The 18727-nt window shown below is 38.0% G+C and overlaps 1 protein-coding gene across 3 annotated transcripts in view; it reads right to left on the bottom strand.

Moving 5' to 3' along the window:
• LOC126194645 (EARP-interacting protein homolog) overlaps positions 1-12194 on the bottom strand; it is a 57898-nt gene extending 45704 nt beyond the window's left edge. The window contains exons 1-2 of one of the 3 annotated variants that reach the window (XM_049932822.1): positions 12012-12194; positions 11167-11232 (exon numbers count right to left, since the gene is read on the bottom strand). In XM_049932822.1, coding sequence (XP_049788779.1) covers positions 11167-11223 — 57 coding nt within the window. In that variant the 5' untranslated portion in view covers positions 11224-11232; positions 12012-12194. Of the gene's footprint in view, positions 1-11166; positions 11233-11551; positions 11622-11748; positions 11847-12011 lie in introns of those variants that run through there. The other 2 variants (XM_049932825.1, XM_049932824.1) reach the window with 2 other exon arrangements.
• Between the last annotated feature and the right edge of the window lie 6533 nt (positions 12195-18727).

Below are 18727 nucleotides of genomic sequence, written 5' to 3'. Positions count from 1 at the left end.
TACATTTTCTGACACTTTGCAGCAAATCATATGAAAAGACGCGATGCGATGAATGTTACCTTTGCGGCTGCTTAATATTTTTGGTGTTTTCAGTTCTAAATTTAAGGCGTTTATTGTAATTTACCTCCAAAGCTCGATGTTGAATGTTTTTCGCTGGAATTATGTTTTTTCACCTTTGCGTGAAAATTCTTTAAGTCAGTGATACCAGTTTCAGTCCAGGCACTATCAGTACTATCTGTACGACGACAGGCGAAACAGAAAAATGCATTTTTCACTTCACAACCACTCAGCTGCATCGTACATTGCTCTATTAAAACTGCGTTTGTATCCTTGCCTAGATTTGCACTGTTTCTGTTCTTGATTGATCGTTAGATCGGGTCTGGGTGCACCAAGTTCTTTCACTTGCATCCTATGGCCGTGTTCCAAGTTTTTAACCAATAAACTGCACACTGAATTCATATTGCGCTGGTTTCACACTCGTGGTATGTCGCAGATATTCACAAGCAAGTAAAACTCACTAAAATCTTGCAAAATACACTCCGAAAAAGAAACTTGCTAATATCACACGATATCAACAAAAGCAGTCAGCATCAGCAAGCAAGGAAAGTAAAAGTCACGGGACAAATTTCGCGCGCTTTGTCCTCTAATCACTTATGAAACTCTCGCTAGATGGCAGTACTGTTGTTACGGTTAGAGAGCCTGTAGTTACGGCAGTCTAGTGCACTCTGGCGGGATATTTGCAAACTTATTGTAAATGTGGATAAAATAGCCAATGGTAGAAACAAAACAACTATGTAAAACATTATCAAAACAATAACACTAAACGTCGATTAATGACGCATCAAAGCGTAGTCGAGATGTGCAGAGACAGAGGGTGGACAGCGAAGTTTCGGCCACTCTGCATTCCTTTATTACATAGATAGTGGAACGTGAAAAACGTGTGGTGGTTGGTATGACACCCTTAGGCTGCAAGCTCTGAGCCTTCGGGTCGCCCATAACGGGCAGTACTATGTAGAAGCCACGCCCCCATACCGCAACCACATGCAGCTTACGGACGTTCCAAGGCGCAGCCTAAACACTACTAACCGTTCGGAAAACTTCTATCGATACAAACAGTCCCAAAAACGTCGACCGTCGTTATTTTAATCGGAATGGGAAATTTGCGAAATTCGTCCTGACAATTTAAATTTTGTAATATGTTCTTGCGAAATTTACTTTAACATATATTTTGGGGCGGCTCCGCCTCAGAGCCTTTAATTACGAGCCGCGCCTGCTCTGGAATAACCTCCCGCATTATATTAGGGAACTGAATAACATCTCCAGCTTCAGAAAATGGTTAATGACATATTTACTAAAGCAATAGTAAGGATCATCATTGTCCCTTTATGAACTTGTTATGCTTGTACATCCTTCTTTCCAAAATAATCTTCCATATTTCACAGTATTCTTAACGAGTGCTGTCTCCTTAAATTGCCTTTTCCCCAGAACTCACTATATTAGAGAACACCTATTTTGTACACCTATAAATTCTTGTTACAACTGCTACTCTCATATTTGTTATTACTCTCTTTATTATTGCCATTATTTTTATTATTACTATTATCACTATCAGTGACAACTGTAGGTGTACAAGTAGTGCCAGTATTAACTTTATTCATTCACAGTCAGTACAATTTACTCACACTACTACCCTGGACTAGTTGTCATATTAAAATTGTTATTTCTCAGGTAACTATGATCTAAAAGATGTTCTGCATATGTGAAACCTTGGTCTGATGTAAGAGAGGGCCTAATGGCGCTAATCAGATCAGTTTAAATAAATAAAGAGCTAAGGCAAAATACCATCGAGACATCCAACAAGTTTAACATAAACTCAGATTTCTGAGGTGATGCTATTTCACCATTTCCATTCAACGTAGTGCAACACTAATGTGAAAGATGCCAGTCTGAATGTGGAACCTGTACTATATGTATGTCATGAGGAATCACAACAGCTTATGTAAATGTCAGCTGGCTCTGATGCTACAGCCTGAAATACAAATATTGGGCTATTTATCATACTAATAATAATACACCTGATGTTTGCTACTAGGACTTTGTTATTCATGTTGCACATGCACACAGAACACTTTCCTCTTATGGGGGCTCCTCTGAAAATGGACAACTCACGATATGATTATTCTAGATAAGTATATGAAGATGGTATCACAGCCTTGGCAAAGCCTAAAGCTGAGCTGGTGGAGACAGTGAGGCACCTATCCTACAATGCTCACTGGCTCAGTCACTGCAACTAAAACCTGGACATAGAGAACGAGACTATTAATATATGGGGCAGATTGTGACCTCATGCACTAATTTCATCGAAAATGAATTGAAGGCATATAATGCAATACTATTGTACTGTATTGATCTGATAACTTGAGTAACAAGTCAATTGATAGCAAAATTTTGTAATGTAATGTATTGAAAGCTCACTAGGGTATTTGATATGATACTCGTGGTTCAAGAAATAGAAGAGCCAGGAACAATCTCAAATGATGCAACACCCTACTGTCCAGGAATCTAAAGTAAGAAGATTTTGATGGGCAGGATATGTTATTCACATGCGAGTGGCTGGATGAACTCATGAAAGACCTATGACAGCAAGGCACTGAAGATAACTGTTACTGGAGGCAGAATAATGATATCGGCACATGACCTACCAAGTCAATGAGCACCATTAAGTAAATTATTGTGTATGAAACAAACATTTTCTAGTGAACACTACCACGATCACGTAATACTCTGAAAAGTGGAACGTCATGTATTATGTAGATGCCATTGTGATGTTTTTGTTTGTATGCTACAGTTATAATAATGTATTTGTGTATTTTAATTACTATGCTTTTAGTTCTTTTAGTTCCCTTATTAGCGTAGCTCATTTTATCTACTAGACTTACACTGGTCTAGCAGAAATGTTGATCCATTGGGGAGGGGGGGGGGAGCCCAGGGGGGAGGAGATAGGTTTGAATTGTGTGCCTACCACACCTATGAAGGTCTAATGGAAATAACAAGCATATAAAACAACTGTGATCCTGCCTTTCTGCTTTGACCATTGACTTCACCATTGGCACTTTTGTCACAGACAGAATCATTGCAGGTCAGACTGGAAGCAAAACCAATAACATGTCATGACAGTTTTTGCATTCCTTAGTTACATTAACATCTCCAATGAAAACCCCATTTTTCTCATAGTAGTCTGATAGAATAACATGAACAACCAAAACCTCTTGTTCCCACAGCTCTCCTGTTCATTTTTGTGTAGCTTAAGTTTTTGCATTGTTAGCGACCTCAACCACTACCTCTCTCTTGAGGTGCTTATTTCCTCAACGTTAATGATACCATCAGTCTACTGGCATGGCATCATGTTGCTTACTAAACCCACAAATTTTACGTAAATTACTCCAAGTAAGGATTAAATTATTTTTAATACAGCCAATTGCACAATTGGAAACATAAAAATAAGCACAAATAAAGCTGAAAAAATCATCATGAAAAACAAACTCTTTTTATCATTCTATGGAATTTAAATACTTTTTACTTCTGTGCTGACTCCTGTAATACCATATAGATATGTTAAACATGAGCCAATGTCTAATGCATTATGTCCACATGCACAAACTGCAAAGCACAGTGACTTGCAAGACAGATGGTATGTCCCATTGTACCAGTTAATAGCATTTCTTCCCATTCTATTCACGTATGGAGCATGGGAAGAATGATTGTTTGAATGCTTGTGTGTGTGCTGTGATTATTCTAATCTTGTCCCCACAATCACTATGTGAGCAATACATAGGGGGTTGTAGTATATTATTAGAATCATCATTTAAAGCTGATTCTTTAAACTTTGTAGCAAACTTTCTCGGAATAATTTACGTCTATATTCATGAGCCTGCCAGTTCAGTTTCTTCAGCATCACTGTAACTCTTCCCCTTGGTTCAAACAAACCTGTGACAACTTGAGTTGCCCTTCTCTGCATATGTTCTGTGTTAAGTTGTATCATACAACCAGGGGACTTATACAAACAGTAAAATCATCTTATAAAATTCTTAACTGTGGAGTCCCTCAGGGTAGTATTATTGGGCCTTTTCTGTTCATTGTGTACATCAATGATATAATAATTCCAAAAAATGCAGACCTTGTGAATTATGCCGATGACACCTCCTTCACAAGCTGGGGCCCTACAAAACAGCTAGCAGTGCAAAATAATATGAAGAACACTAGCCTCATCACAGAATATATGACTAAAAATAAATTGGCATTAAATAAGGAAAAGACAATTCTAATGGAGTTCATGCTAAATTACAAATCAAGACAAGTGGATACTGAGCCAGAGTTATCAATTGAAACAATTGATAAACATAAATTCCTGGGTATTATAGTTGATGAACATCTTAAATGGAAGGAGCACATCAGCTTCATGTGCAAAAAAATCTCGTGTAATACCTACCTGCTAAAACGCCTTTCTAGCATAATAGCGTCACCAGTCTTAAGACAAATCTATTTTGGTATTATACACTCCCACCTACAATACGGTATTGAGATTTTGGGCGGGGCACCAACGGTATACATGGATATGGGGCTTTTAGAGCACAGAAGAGTGCAATTAGGATAATAGTGAATATTAGTAAACGTCAATCCTGTAGCGAATACTTAATTAAGTATAATATACTAACAGTGTATTCATTATATGTTCTAAGGACTATACTGTTTGTAAAATAAAATATGGAGCACAGTATAATAAATAGTGATATCCATTGTTGTAATACAAGGAAGAAAGAGGATTACCACGCAAAATTCAGAAATAAAAAAGCAACCGATCATAATCCATTTTCTGCTGGAAGATTTTTTTTACAACATACTGCCAAATACCATAAAAATGTTAAAAGGAAACATATTTAAAATAAGATTAAAGTAGCTGTTAATTGCTAAATGTTTGTACTCCATCAAGGATTTTTAATGTTGTATGTACTTTATTTCTACTACTAAACTATTATTATTGTTCATGTATGTACTGACTGACTATGTCCATGACTGTAAAAGTTATTATGGACAAATAAACCATTATTATTATTATTATTATCCCCTGTTAGTCCTATTTGGTATGGGTCCAACACACTTGAGCAATATTCTAGAATGGGTCACACGAGTGATTTGCAAGTAACCTCCTTTGTACACTAATTGCACTTCCCTATTATTCTACAAACAAACTGAAGTCTACCACCTGCTTTACCCACAATTAAGCCTATGTGATCATTCCATTTCATATTTGTATGAGTTGGCCGATTCCAATAATGGCTCATTGATATTAGAGTCATAGGATACTAGGCTTTTTCATTTTGTGAAGTGCACAATTTTACATTTCAGACCATTTAGAGAAAGTTGCCAATCTCTGCACCATGTTGAAATCTTATCACGATCTGACTGAATATTTGTGCAACTTGTTTCAGACACTGCTTCATTACAGATAACTATAATTCATTATAGATAACTGCACCATCTGCAAAAAGTCTGAGGTTACTATTAATATTATTCACAAGGTCATTAATACACCACAGGAACAGCAAGGGTCCCAACACACTTCCCTGGGGCACATCTGAAGTTACTTCTACAGCTGACGACGACTCTCCATCCAAGATAACATGCTGTGACCTCCCTACCAAAAAAACGTCAATCCAGTTACAAATTTATTTGATACCCCATAAGATAAAACTTTTGACTATTAAGTGTAGGTGCAGCACTGAGTCAAGAGCTTCTTGGAAATCAAGAAATACTACAGCTACGTAACTGCCTCGATTGAAAATTGACAGTATGTCATGTGAGAAAAGTGCGAGTTGGATTTTACATGATCAATGCTTTCAGAAAATTCATGGCATGATCGATATTTTCAGAAAATTCATGCTGGTTGGCATGCAGCAGGTTGTTCCGTTCAAGGTACCTCATTATGTTGTGAGTTTAGAATATGTTCTAAAGACTCTACAATAACCTGATGTGAAAGATATTGGACGGTAGTTTCATGGATCACTTCTACTACCCTTCTCATAGGCGGGAGTTACCTGTGCTTTCTTCCAACTACAGGGTACGTTTTTTTCATTGAGGGATCTATGATAGATTATAGTTCAAAGAATCCAGCCACAAATTCAATATAGAATCTGATAGAAATTTCATTGGGCTCTGAAGCTTTGTCCAGTTTTAACAATTTCTCAACACCACTAACACTAATGCTTATTTCATTCATCCTTTCAATGGAACGAGGATTACTACTACTACTACTACTACTACTACTACTACTACTTGGCGCTACAGCCCTTGTAGGGCCTTGGCCTCCCAGACAACCTCCACCCACTCTTCTCTGCCTTGGCTCTCCATCTTCTCACTCCCATCCTTCTCAAGCCCTCTGGTCCTTGGTCTGTCCCTTACACGACATCAACCAGGTTTTCCTTTGAAAACTTTCTTGACTGCGCTGTTCTCCACCATTCTTTCTACATGTCCCAGCCAATGTAGTCTATTACTCTTTATTTCAGTCATGATGTCTAGTTTGTTGTACAACTCTCTGATCTCCTCATTATTTCTGATTCTCCAAAAATTCCTATCATTCACTGGCCCATATCTTCCTTTTCCATCTCAGCAACAACTCCTCATCATTGTGTGTCATAGTCCAGGTCTCTGAACCATACATCACCACAGGTCTAACTACTGTACTTAACACCGTCAGCTTCAGATTCATACTAAGGCTCCTTGCTGTAAACACTTTAACCAGTGCAAAGTAGCTCCTGTTACCAACTGCAATCCTTGCATGTATTTCCTCTCTCATGTCATTATTCTCAGTTACTAGTGACCCAAAATATTTAAAGCTCTCACAGCATTCATTTCTTTTCCATTGAAAGTTTTCTTTCTCCTTCACTATATCTTTTCCTAGATGTTAACACATCTTTCTACTTTTTCAAGCTTTTCTTCCAGGTCCTGTTTCCTCCTGCATAACAAATCAATATCATCTGCATATGCAAGCTCCTGAGTCACTCTATTAAACAGTGTTCCCCCAGGGTTGTTGCTTTGTGTCTCTCGCATTACACTCTCCAAGGCGACATTAAACAGGATAGTGGAGAGCACATCACCCTGTGACAGTCGTTGGTTAACTTCAAATGCTTTTGATAAAGTGCCCTCGATCTTTACTTTGCACACTGTTCTTCTGTAAGTCATTTGAACCAATGTTATCAGTTTGTTAGGGACTCCTGCCTCTTGCAATTCCTTCCAAAGTTGATCCTTTTTAATATTATCATAAGCTTGTTTGAAGTCAATGAACAGCTGGTGGACATCCATGTTATCCTCATAACATTTCTCAAGGATCTGTCTTATTGTGAAAATCTGGTCTGTAGTGGATCTATTAGTTCTGAAAACCACACTGGTAGTCTCCTAGATACTCTTCAATGTATGTCCTTAACTGCCCAGCCATGAATTTTCCTAATACTATACAGAGTAGTGCAATTCCTCTGTAATTCCCGCAGTCAGTTTTATCATGTTTCTTATGTATAGGGCAGAGTATTGCTGTACTCCACTGTTTCAGCATATTTTCTTTCCGCCATATTTCCACTATAATCTCATGCAAAACCTTTACTAGTTTTTCTCCACCATATTTTATCATTTTCGCTGTAATATTGTCTTCTCCCACAGCTTTATTGTTTTAAAGAGTCTTGATACAGACTTTAACTTCTTCCAGTGTGGGTTCCGCTACTGATCCCTGGTGCTCTTCATCTCTGTTTACTTCCTGCTCTACCTCTTCTGCCGTACCGGCATCTACTCCACTTTCATTTTCTGATTCTGCATTCAGTAGTTCACTAAAATACTCCACCCATCTGTCTAAAATCTGCTCTTTTCCTCCAATCAGATTTCCCTCCTTATCTTTACAGAAAACTGCTCTGGGTTGGAATCCTTTCCTTATATCTCTAACCCTCCTATAGAATTTTCTTGTCTCTTTAGCAGCATTTCTCTCTTCTAACTCATCAATCCACCGTTTTTCAAATTCTCTCTTTTTCCTCCTACATTCCTTGTCTGCTTCCCTTCTCTTCTCCTGGTATTCTTCAACAGTACCTCTAGTTTTACTCTGCACCATTCTTTTTCTTGCCTCATTTCTTTCTATCTATCTTCCACCTACAGTCTTCATCAAACCAGCTCTGGGTTCTTGATTGCTTCTTTCTGCCCAGTACAGTTTCAGCTGTATCATGTATTATTCCTTTAACCATTTTCCATATTTCTTCAATACCATCTCCTGCCCACTCTTTGGCTTCATTAAGCCTATTTGTCAATTTAGTTTTATACTCTTGTACTGCATTTTCATCATTTTTTAACTTGGTATCATAAAACCTTGGCGTGATAGCTTTCTTAGTCTGTCTATAATTGGTTATCCTCTGTCTGTATTTGATTCTTACCAAATAATGATCACTATCTCCATCTGCACCACGACAGCTATCCTCCTCAAATATATCTGAAGCATGTTGTCTATCTATGAGTATGTGATCAATCAGATTTTTTGTGATCTCATCTGGGGAGCTCCATGTAACTTTCCTCATATCCTTCCTTTGCATCGATGTGCTTTTAATAAAAATGTTATTGCTCATGGCAAAATCAATTAGTCTGATACCATTATCATTAGAAACTTCATGCAGACTCTCCTTACCATCTGTTTTCCTGTATGCAATTTCTTTTCCTTCTTGAGCACTGAAGTCCCCCATAACCATCTTAACATCATGCTTTGCCACCCTTGCTATTGCCTGCTCCAGTTGCTCATAGAATAAATCTTTTTCCACCAACTCTGCATCTTTGTTGGTACATATGTACATATGAAGGATATATTGAAGAAACGGGCTTTCATTCGTAATACGCAGATTCTTTCACTAACAGGCTTTTAAAGTTCAATGTGGCAGCCTTTTGAGAATTATCAACCAAAAACACGCGCCTCCATATCCTCTACCTCCACAGCTGTAAAACAGTGTACGTGTCTCAGATGCTAATATTCCACTTTCTTTCCATTTCACTTCTTATACTGCTGCCATTGTCACATTATATTTCTTCACTTCCTTTTTCAAGTTCTGTAGTCCTCCAGGCTTGTTCAGTGTTCTCACATTTCATGCTGCTAAATATCAATTCATGTTCTGTTTCCGTTGTCAAGGCCGTTTACCCTTTACATCCATCCGGCTTTCTTTGTCGTTTGGTTCCGTAACAAGCTCTTTTTTCTGGGATGAGGTGGTTAGCCCCACGCCCAACCCCCATCTTGGAGGACCTGGATTTTTTAGGGTTCACTCCCCTAGGAGGGTTGGCTTCCCTACACCTATAGAGCGCCCCCTGTCCTATGTTGCAGGACACACTTCGTCTGTCTCCTCCGTCGAGACCAATCTGGCTTGGGTGACCCTGCCAGTAGCTACGCTACCACAGGCACAGCTCTTGGCTGCATCGGAACATGCAAACCCTCCTGCCCAGCACTAAAGGTGCCTACGATTGGGCAGTGTTCCCTGGGAAGGGCTATGAGGATTAAATTGGGGCAGTTCTCCTGGGTTTTCCTTTGTAAAGGAACTTTTGAAAACAGAGTTAAGCACATCAGCTTTATATACAACCAGGATTTCTTTGGGTTTTGCAAAAGATCATTTGACAGTATTAAGCTGTCGTAAGCACTGAAGGCTCTCTTGACAGTGAAATGCATTTCATTCAGCACTTTTCTATCTATAGTCCTATGCTTTGCTTTACACCTACTATGCAGTTTCTTTACAGTGACTGTACACCATAGAGGGTCCTGCCCATTATGAACTGTTCTACTTGGTGCATATCCATTCAGTGTGTGGTCATCTATTCTCTTAAGTTTGAGCCACAGTTCCTCTGCATGCTCCTGCCCTGTGGTGAAAAGTTCAGGTTTCTCATTGAGACATAACAGATTTTTTATCCAGTTTGCTGAACTTTATATATTTTTCTGCTTATTGTAGTTCCCCATTGTACTTTGGTAATCATTGTTGCCACAACCGTGTCATGATCACTGATATCAGTTATGATCACATCCAAAATATTTTCATGTGAGTGGGGGTTCTAAGCTACCCGCCCTATGAAGTTTTCAGGGAGGGCATTTAATGATGTTTCACAAGATGCCTTGTTGCAAACACCACTAACGAAGCTGCAATTTTCTCAGTTGATTCCTGGATGATTAAAGTCTCCACCAATGATAAAAGTATAATTGTGGAACTTATATGCAAGCCAACTGAGGTTTTCTCTTAAGTTTTCAGTTACATCTGGAGATACTTAGTCTCGCCCAATAAGTCTCACATGCAGCTTCAATTTCTGTCTTGGTGGATTTGAATTTCTTGTCTACCACAACAAATATACTGCCTCCATTTCCCATTAGCATATCTTTTTTTTACATACACTTAAATTTTCTGCAAAAATCTCACTGCTATCAATTTTGGTTTCAACCAGCTTTCTGTACACAGTATTATGAGAGCCTCGTGGCTTTTCAGTGGTCCTTCAAGCTCTGGCACTTTGTTACGAATGCTTCAGCAGTTAACCACTAAGATTTTAATACTCTCACACCTGCGAGAGGCATTTCTTTTTATCTTTTACTGATACTCCTGGTTTCCTACTGCTATCGTTATCTGGATTGGATGGAGAGCTACCTAACCAAAAACACCTTGCGTGCACCCCATACAGTTAGCTATCAGGTTAACAGTCTCTAATGTGTTATCCCAACTTTTCTCCTCCTTTGACAGTTTACTTGTGTACCAGTAGGGTTTGGTATTTTCAAAATGGCTCTGAGCACTATGTGACTTAACTTCTGAGGTCATCAGTCGCCTAGAACTTAGAACTAATTAAACCTAACTAACCTAAGGACATCACAAACATCCATGCCCGAGGCAGGATTCGAACCTGCGACCGTAGTGGTCGCTCGGCTCCAGACTGTAGCGCCCAGAACTGCACAGCCACTCCGGCCGGCTTTGGTATTTTCATAGTGTCTGAGCCGACTATAACAATTTTCTAATCTTCTTATATGTAATCATTTTCAGCCCAGAAAGAAACTAAATGGTCATTATGCCCAGTAGACAGTGAAAAATTATTATAATTAAAAGACTTCATAGTTGAGAACATACTTACCTGAAATTCTAGCCCATAGATGACGGGTGCATCATCATCCACATTATTTTGACCCATTTTGTATATCTGTGAAACATTTGAAAATAGTATGAGCTTTTATATTTTCATTAAAGATTTGTGCATGATATTTTGCAGAAGTATGACAATATATATATACATAGCTTCTTGGTATGCTAATATTTGTTTTTCATGTCCTGTTGACAGGACAGAATTAAAATGTGTATCTATTCTAATAAAAATGAAATAAATTATTGACCTTAGCCTAACTCAAGAAGCAATATCACTATTGACCTGAAGTAATGTTGCAAATAAGGCACTCTAAACCAGATGAGTAACTTTGCTAATGGCACACAAGTCTCAAATCTTACATTTTTAAATAACTTACTATTTGACAATTATCGGCGGACTCTTGTAAATAATAAGAAATCAGAAGTTGATTTCAAACTACTTTCAATATTTGCAAACATAGCCTCCTTTTCTAAAATGGAGTTTTCATTTAATTACGTGTTCATTTGTAGGCTCTGATACAGACTCTGTAAATCAGATCACATTAATGGTATTTCTGATTATTTTTACATTAACCTCATTTCGATGCCCCAGAAGATCAATTGCAGTGGAGAATGAGCATCATAATTAATATGTTTTGTGTAGGTAATTAAGATAACGGGGAGCGGTACACTTTCCAGCGTGACATATGACACGTAACAGACGGAAGTTTTCTTACGGAACAGGAATTACACGTGGGTGAAAAATGGCATCTAATAACGATGCCGTCTTACTTGTTTGCAAATTTGTAATTAATGTGCGTCATTATTTTTAAGACATGACTGCAAATTCACACTCACCTATCCGTGTTACACTGGTTTTACGAAAGTTAATTATTCATACGGAATAATCTTCTGGGCATTATATTTGACTTAAAACAAAATATTTATGCAATAACATTGAACAGTTCTGCATCATCTGTCATACAGACGCAAGACGTAAACACAAAGTACCTACACAAATTGGCGTCTGCTACAAACTATAATGTATCGATAAAATCTCGTTAGTTTCGATTAATGAACTGTATCTCTGATGATCGAATTCTTTATTTCCATTTGATATATTAATTTAGCATTCGATACTCCTACAGCAATATTGTAGGTGGTCTCGCTCAAACTGTACAAAACATTGATAGAAATGAGCGTACAATTACATCAGGAAAAACATTCGAAAACACAGAAAAGAAAACAAAGAAAGTACAATATTCCTAATAATTAGCTGTATAGTAAGGGAAGTAGGAAGTTTTAAAACAGGTATTGCAAAAATGTAATCAAATATATGTAAATATTTTTTGATGTTTGAAAAAATATTAAACGAAAATTACGCATCCAGAACTTTTTAAGGACAATTCACACTAGCCGTCAAGGTACTGTCACGCCACGGTGTATAAGGTGTATTCACTCTGTCCGGGACGTCAAGTAATATCAAATCACGTGATCTCATATCGCATGGCTGCAATATATATATTTTTTTGTTTTTGCGGGAATTGCGATTTTCGCAACGTGATTTTCAACTGCTTTTGCGCATGAAATGGACTCAAATCTTCAGGCAATACAAGTTGTTTGTTTAAATATGTGTTTGCAGCTGGCTTATTTATTGTTAAGTAGGTCTCTCGATTGTGTGGCTTCACTAGCAAACCACAGTACAAATAAGGCTCTTCAACTCTTAAAATCCAAATACAAGATACGAAGAAAATCTTGACAGGAAAGGTATTGAGGGAGATATGACTATTGAACTAAACTTTGAACTGGACTAGCAACGAAAATTGGCATTTCAGAAGTGTCCGATTCCATTACGTGGTATCACTAGCTAATCCCAGTACAAATAAGGAACCTGAACTCTTAAAAGCCAAATAGGGAACTAGGGATACTAACTACTGCTTCCCAATTTATTTATTCCTTAATTAAATTTGTCATTAAAAATTTATCACTTTTTCAAACCAACAGCTCAATTCATGGAATCAATACTAGAAATAAGAATAATCTTCACAAGGATCTACAGTCACTTACCCTTGTACAAAAAGGTGTGCATTGTTCAGGAACACACATTTTCAATAACTTGCCAGCAGCCATAAAAAGCTTAACAACCAATGAAATTCAGTTTAAGAGAAGCCTAGGATTTATTGCTGGCCAACTCCTTCTACTCAATTGATGAATTTCTCAGTAGAACCAACTGACTTGTGTATATATATATATATATATATATATATATATATATATATATATATATATATATATATATATATATATATATATATATATATATATATAAAACTTCTGCACAATATCAGTAATGTGTTTATTGTAAATAAGTGTGTGTGAGTGTGTGTGTGTGTGTGTCTGTGTGTGTGTGTCTGTGTAAGTACAATCTAACTTCTGCACCATTTCAGTGCAGTAATGTGTTCATTGCAAATAAGTATTATAGTAGTTCTATTACAAGTTTATTACCTTATAAAAAATTTATTTTAAATTCAGTGCATTAGTGCATGTAAAATGACTCTTTCATATAGTGTATATTGTTAAATGACGATCATTCCACTTGGGACCTGTGGAAGGTATATTAGCTTACTTGTTTCAGTAGTAAATATTTGTCATGTATTATCGTTTTTCTGACATGTTATACATCGTGGAGGACCTCCTCACTATGGATCAGTTGGAATGAAATCAAATCTAATCTAATCCAATCTAATACAAGATACAAAGAAATTCTATAAATCTTGATGAGAAAGATACTGAGGAAATAAGACAATTGCAGAAAAATTTGCACTGGACTAGCAACTGAACTTAACCTGTAACTAACCAGTTTTTCACGGGATGTGATGGCAGCTCGTAACACTGCATTCCTTTTAGTAACGATGGGTGTAATTTGATGTAATAAATGAAAAACCTAATGTTTCGACTTTCTAATATATAAAATGAAGATACCTCTTCCTCAAGCTCCTTGTATTGTCGAATTCCCTTTCTGTACCGCATAATGAGATTTTTCGGACCCATACTCTTTTTTTGGTTGTTTCGCATTTCTGACTTCATTCTCTAATATACAAGCTATCGCTGCAAGCTCCAAACCATTTGACTCCAATAAATTTCATTTTCGTACAAATGAGGACTCCAACATCCACACATATAAGCTACGACGCTGTGTATGTGCAGTCTGTGTGTAGAAACAGTTGAAAATCACCCAGCGAAAATCGCAATTCCCGCGAAAAAACAGCTGAGGTCAACCATGCAAGTTGAAATCACATGACTTTGATAATATGCGCTGTGATGTGATGAACAGTGTGAATACCCCTTGACGTGATGGTGCCATGACATGATGCTACCTTGACGGCCAGTATGAATTGGCCTTTATATAGCCAGTCCTTCTGGAAAGTAAACCTCAAGCATAAAAAATGATGGTATAATTCAGAAGTTTTTATCAAAGCAATGTCCTTAATTTCTTTTGTACCATATGCAGACAGAAAACTGGGTGACTGTATACCACCCACAAACAGTTGATGAAAGGTTTAAAAATTTTCTGTTAGTTTATCACTTGTCATTTTGCTTCAAAAATGAAACAGAAAAAATATATGTAACAACAGAGCATCTTCCAACTAGATCACAGCAGGTATCATAACCTCAGCGAAGAAAAAGAGAGAGCATTTCTCCCTCAGCGAGATTAAATTTGGCAAAAGTGAACAATTTGACAAGTACTTCACTGCATATAATAGAAATTTTAGAAATGTGGCGAATGCCGCAAAAAATACCTACAAAATGAAGCTCTTCTGAAGTCTTCATATAATAAAAACAAATGTATGTGGCAAATAATTAATGTAAAAATAGGTAGGAATAGGAATAGTGTTTATAAAAGTAAACTTTAAGTAAATGCAATGTTCATTACTGACCAAGGGCAAGTAGCTCAGGAATATGATCCCTACCTTATGGAAACTGTAGAAAAGCTAACAGACCATTTTAAAAGTAATTGCCCCCTTCTATCAGTTCTCAATAACTTCATCAATACGATTTTTTTTTATTGCCAACATAGGGAGCGAGACAGACAATATAATTCAGATAAAATAAAGAAAAATCATATGCAGGAAAAGACATGAATCCTTTCTTCCTTCTCCACAGATGCAGCAAACTTATCAGTCGGCTGCTGTCTCTTGTAATAAATGTTTCATTTTTAGATGTAATATTACCAAGAAAACTTAAAATAACAAAAATGGATCTAAAGAAGGACCCAGCAACTACTGTCCAGTTGTAGTGTTGTCTGTATTTATCAAAATATTTGAATATGCAATGGCTGCAAGACTAAAAAAATTTCTGAGGAAAACTAGCATTCTTTCTTCTGCTCAGTATGGTTTTCGAGAAAATAAAACCACTGGTGATGCAATATATATGAATTTGTCAATACTATTCTACATGTTGTCGACAAGAAAGGCCCAGCTATATGTGTATTTTTGAGCTCACAAAGGCTTTTGACATGGTACATCACAACTTAGTTATGCAAAAGTTGGATTCTTATAGGATAAGGAGAACTGCACATGGCTGGCTCAGCAATTCCGCCAAAGACTGAGCACAGTACTTTCACATAAATAAAGTAAATCGATAAGGAATCTTCAGGGGGGTGCACTTGTCTACACAAGTCATTCAAACATTGTGTGCCACAGGGCTCAGTTTTAGGTCCCTTGTTTTTTCTACTTTATACACTAGTGGCCATTAAAATTGCTACACCACGAAGATGACGTGCTACAGACATGAAATTTAACCGGCAGGAAGAACATGCTGTGATATACAAATTATTAGCTTTTCAGAGCATTCACACAAGGTTGGTGCCGGTGGCGACACCTACAACGTGCTGACATGAGGAAAATTTCCAACCTATTTCTCGTACACAAACCGCAGTTGACCGGCGTTGCCTGGTGAAACGTTGTTGTGATGCCTCGTGTAAGGAGAAGAAATGCGTACCATCACGTTTCCGATTTTGATAAACGTCGGATTGTAGCCTATCGCAGTTGCGGTTTATCGTATCGCGACATTGCTGCTCGCATTGGTCGAGATCCAATGACTGTTAGCAGAATATGGAATCGGTGGGTTCAGAAAGGTAATACGGAATGCCGTGCTGGATCCCAACGGCCTCGTATCACTAGCAGTTGAGATCACAGGCGTCTTATCCGCATGGGGACGTTTGCAAGACAACAACCATCTGCATGAACAGTTCGACTACATTTGCAGCAGCATGGTCTATCAGCTCGGAGACCATGGCTGCATCACAGACAGGAGCACCTGCGATGGTGAACTCAACGATGATCCTTGGTGCACGAATGGCAAAACATCATTTTTTCGTATGAATCCAGGTTCTGTTTACAGCATCATGATGGTCACATCCATGTTTGGTGACAACATGGTGAACGCATGTTGGAAGCATGTATTCGTCATCGCCATACTGGCGTATCACCCAGCGCGATGGTATGGGGTGCCATTGGTTACACGTCTCGGTCACCTCTTGTTCGCATTGACGGCACTTTGAACAGTGGACGTTACATTTCAGATGTGTTACGACCCGTGGCTCTACCCTTCATTCGATCCCTGCGAAACCCTACATTTCAGCAGGATACTGCATGACCGCATGTTGCAGGTCCTGTATGGGGCTTTCTGGATACAGAAAATGTGCAACTGCTGCCCTGGCCAGCACATTCTCCAGATCTCTCACGAATTGAAAACTCCTGGTCATTGGTGGCCGAGCAACTGGCTCGTCACAATACGCCAGTCACTACTGTTGAATAACTGTGGTATTGTGTTGAAGCTGCATGGGCAGCTGCACCTGTACACGCCATCCAAGCTCTGTTTGACTCAACGCCCAGGCGTATCAAGTCCGTTATTATGGCCAGAGGTGGTTGTTCTGGGTACTGATTTCTCAGGGTCTGTGCACGCAAATTGCGTGAAAATAGAATCACATGTCAGTTCTAGTATAATATATTTGTCCAGTGAACACCCGTTTATCATCTGCATTTCTTCTTGGTGTAGCAATTTTAATGGCCAGTAGTGTATAATTGATCTCCTCTCCACCCTACTGACCAGCAAGACATTTCTCTTTGCAAATGGTACTAATGTCCTTATATCAAATACAGACGGATCTCTTCTGTCAGCAGTTAATAGAAATACAGCCTAACTAGACTCATGACTTGGATCAAACACACTTACCATCAGCCAAAAAGCAATGTAGAAATTGTATGTGAGGCAAACTTCTTAGGGATTCATATCACTGACACATTCACATGGAAAAACCACATCAACGTGAGTAGTTCCAGGCTAAACAAAGTTTATTTTGTGCTCCACTCAGTGAGCATGTATTATGCTCTTTTCCATTCAGGACCGTACTATGATATTATTTTTTGGGTCATAGTACTGAATCAGTGAAATTATTTATACTACAAGAAAGCAGTTGAAATAATCCCATACAAAAGTAAAGAGATTCATGCACGCCCCTCTTTAAAAAATTAAACATTTTGCCTCTCCCTAGACAATGCATATTTGAACTGCTCTTTTTCATTAAACAAAACATCAGTAGACTTAACAGGATTCATGATGGCGTCAAATGAACATTTTTCGTGTAGTTTCTTTAAAAAGTGATAGTGAGGTTTGTAAAATTTGCATGAAGAAAGTCAAATGAGGTATCCTGTGTGTCGACTGTAAGTACTGGTACCACGATAAATGTGTCAAAGTCAATTTGAAATATATAAAAGACGAACATGACTGGACATGCCGACAGTGCTTCGTAAGTGCCGTGGAAAACGAAATAACGAACATGCTAAAGACAAAAGAAAAAATAATAAGCGTGTTAACAGATGATTTAATGTCAATCAATACAAAATATCAAGAACTTCTGAGGAAATTTCAAAAGCTGGAAGCGAAATATAAAGCAGTGGATGGGAATTGCCGCCTAACACATGACAGGGCCGTTGTTAAAGGACATTCAGCACGGAAAATGTGGCGTGTGCCGAAAAAAAAAGCCAGAACTACTTGGAAGTACAGCCCCAGTGATACCATTATCAAATAAATTCTCAGCACTGGTATCGGACTGTGGTAACACAACAGACATAAACGAGCCAGAAAGTAATCACTAAACTCCCGCTAAGGAACCAAAAAAGAACTTGCCATCTTTAAGATGGACCAAAGGGCTCCTTCCGTATGCCGACAGTCATGGAAAAGATCTATCCAAAAGTTTCGCGAAAGTATGAGTTCAAAGTTTTCAGTTTTCGCGAAAATCAAGCCTGGTGCAATGTTAAATGCAGTGGTGGAGAATATTACAACAGAAACAAGTCAGTTGAACAAAGACGTTCATGTTGTGATTATTGGCGGCGGCAACGACGTACACAGAAACGAAAGCAAGACACCCTACCATGTTTCCGTAACATATTACCAAAACTATCTCAAACGAACATTATCATCACAAACGTACCAGGGTGACATGATTTAGCACTGTGGTCGTGGGTAAAAAAAGATATTCTGCACTACATGTACATTTGATAGACTTAAGT

Source organism: Schistocerca nitens, chromosome 7, assembly GCF_023898315.1.
Source record: "Schistocerca nitens isolate TAMUIC-IGC-003100 chromosome 7, iqSchNite1.1, whole genome shotgun sequence".
Classification (NCBI taxonomy): Eukaryota; Metazoa; Arthropoda; class Insecta; order Orthoptera; family Acrididae; genus Schistocerca; species Schistocerca nitens.
The sequence above is the reverse complement of the archived record's forward strand: the minus strand, read 5'-3'. Positions and strand labels throughout refer to the sequence as shown.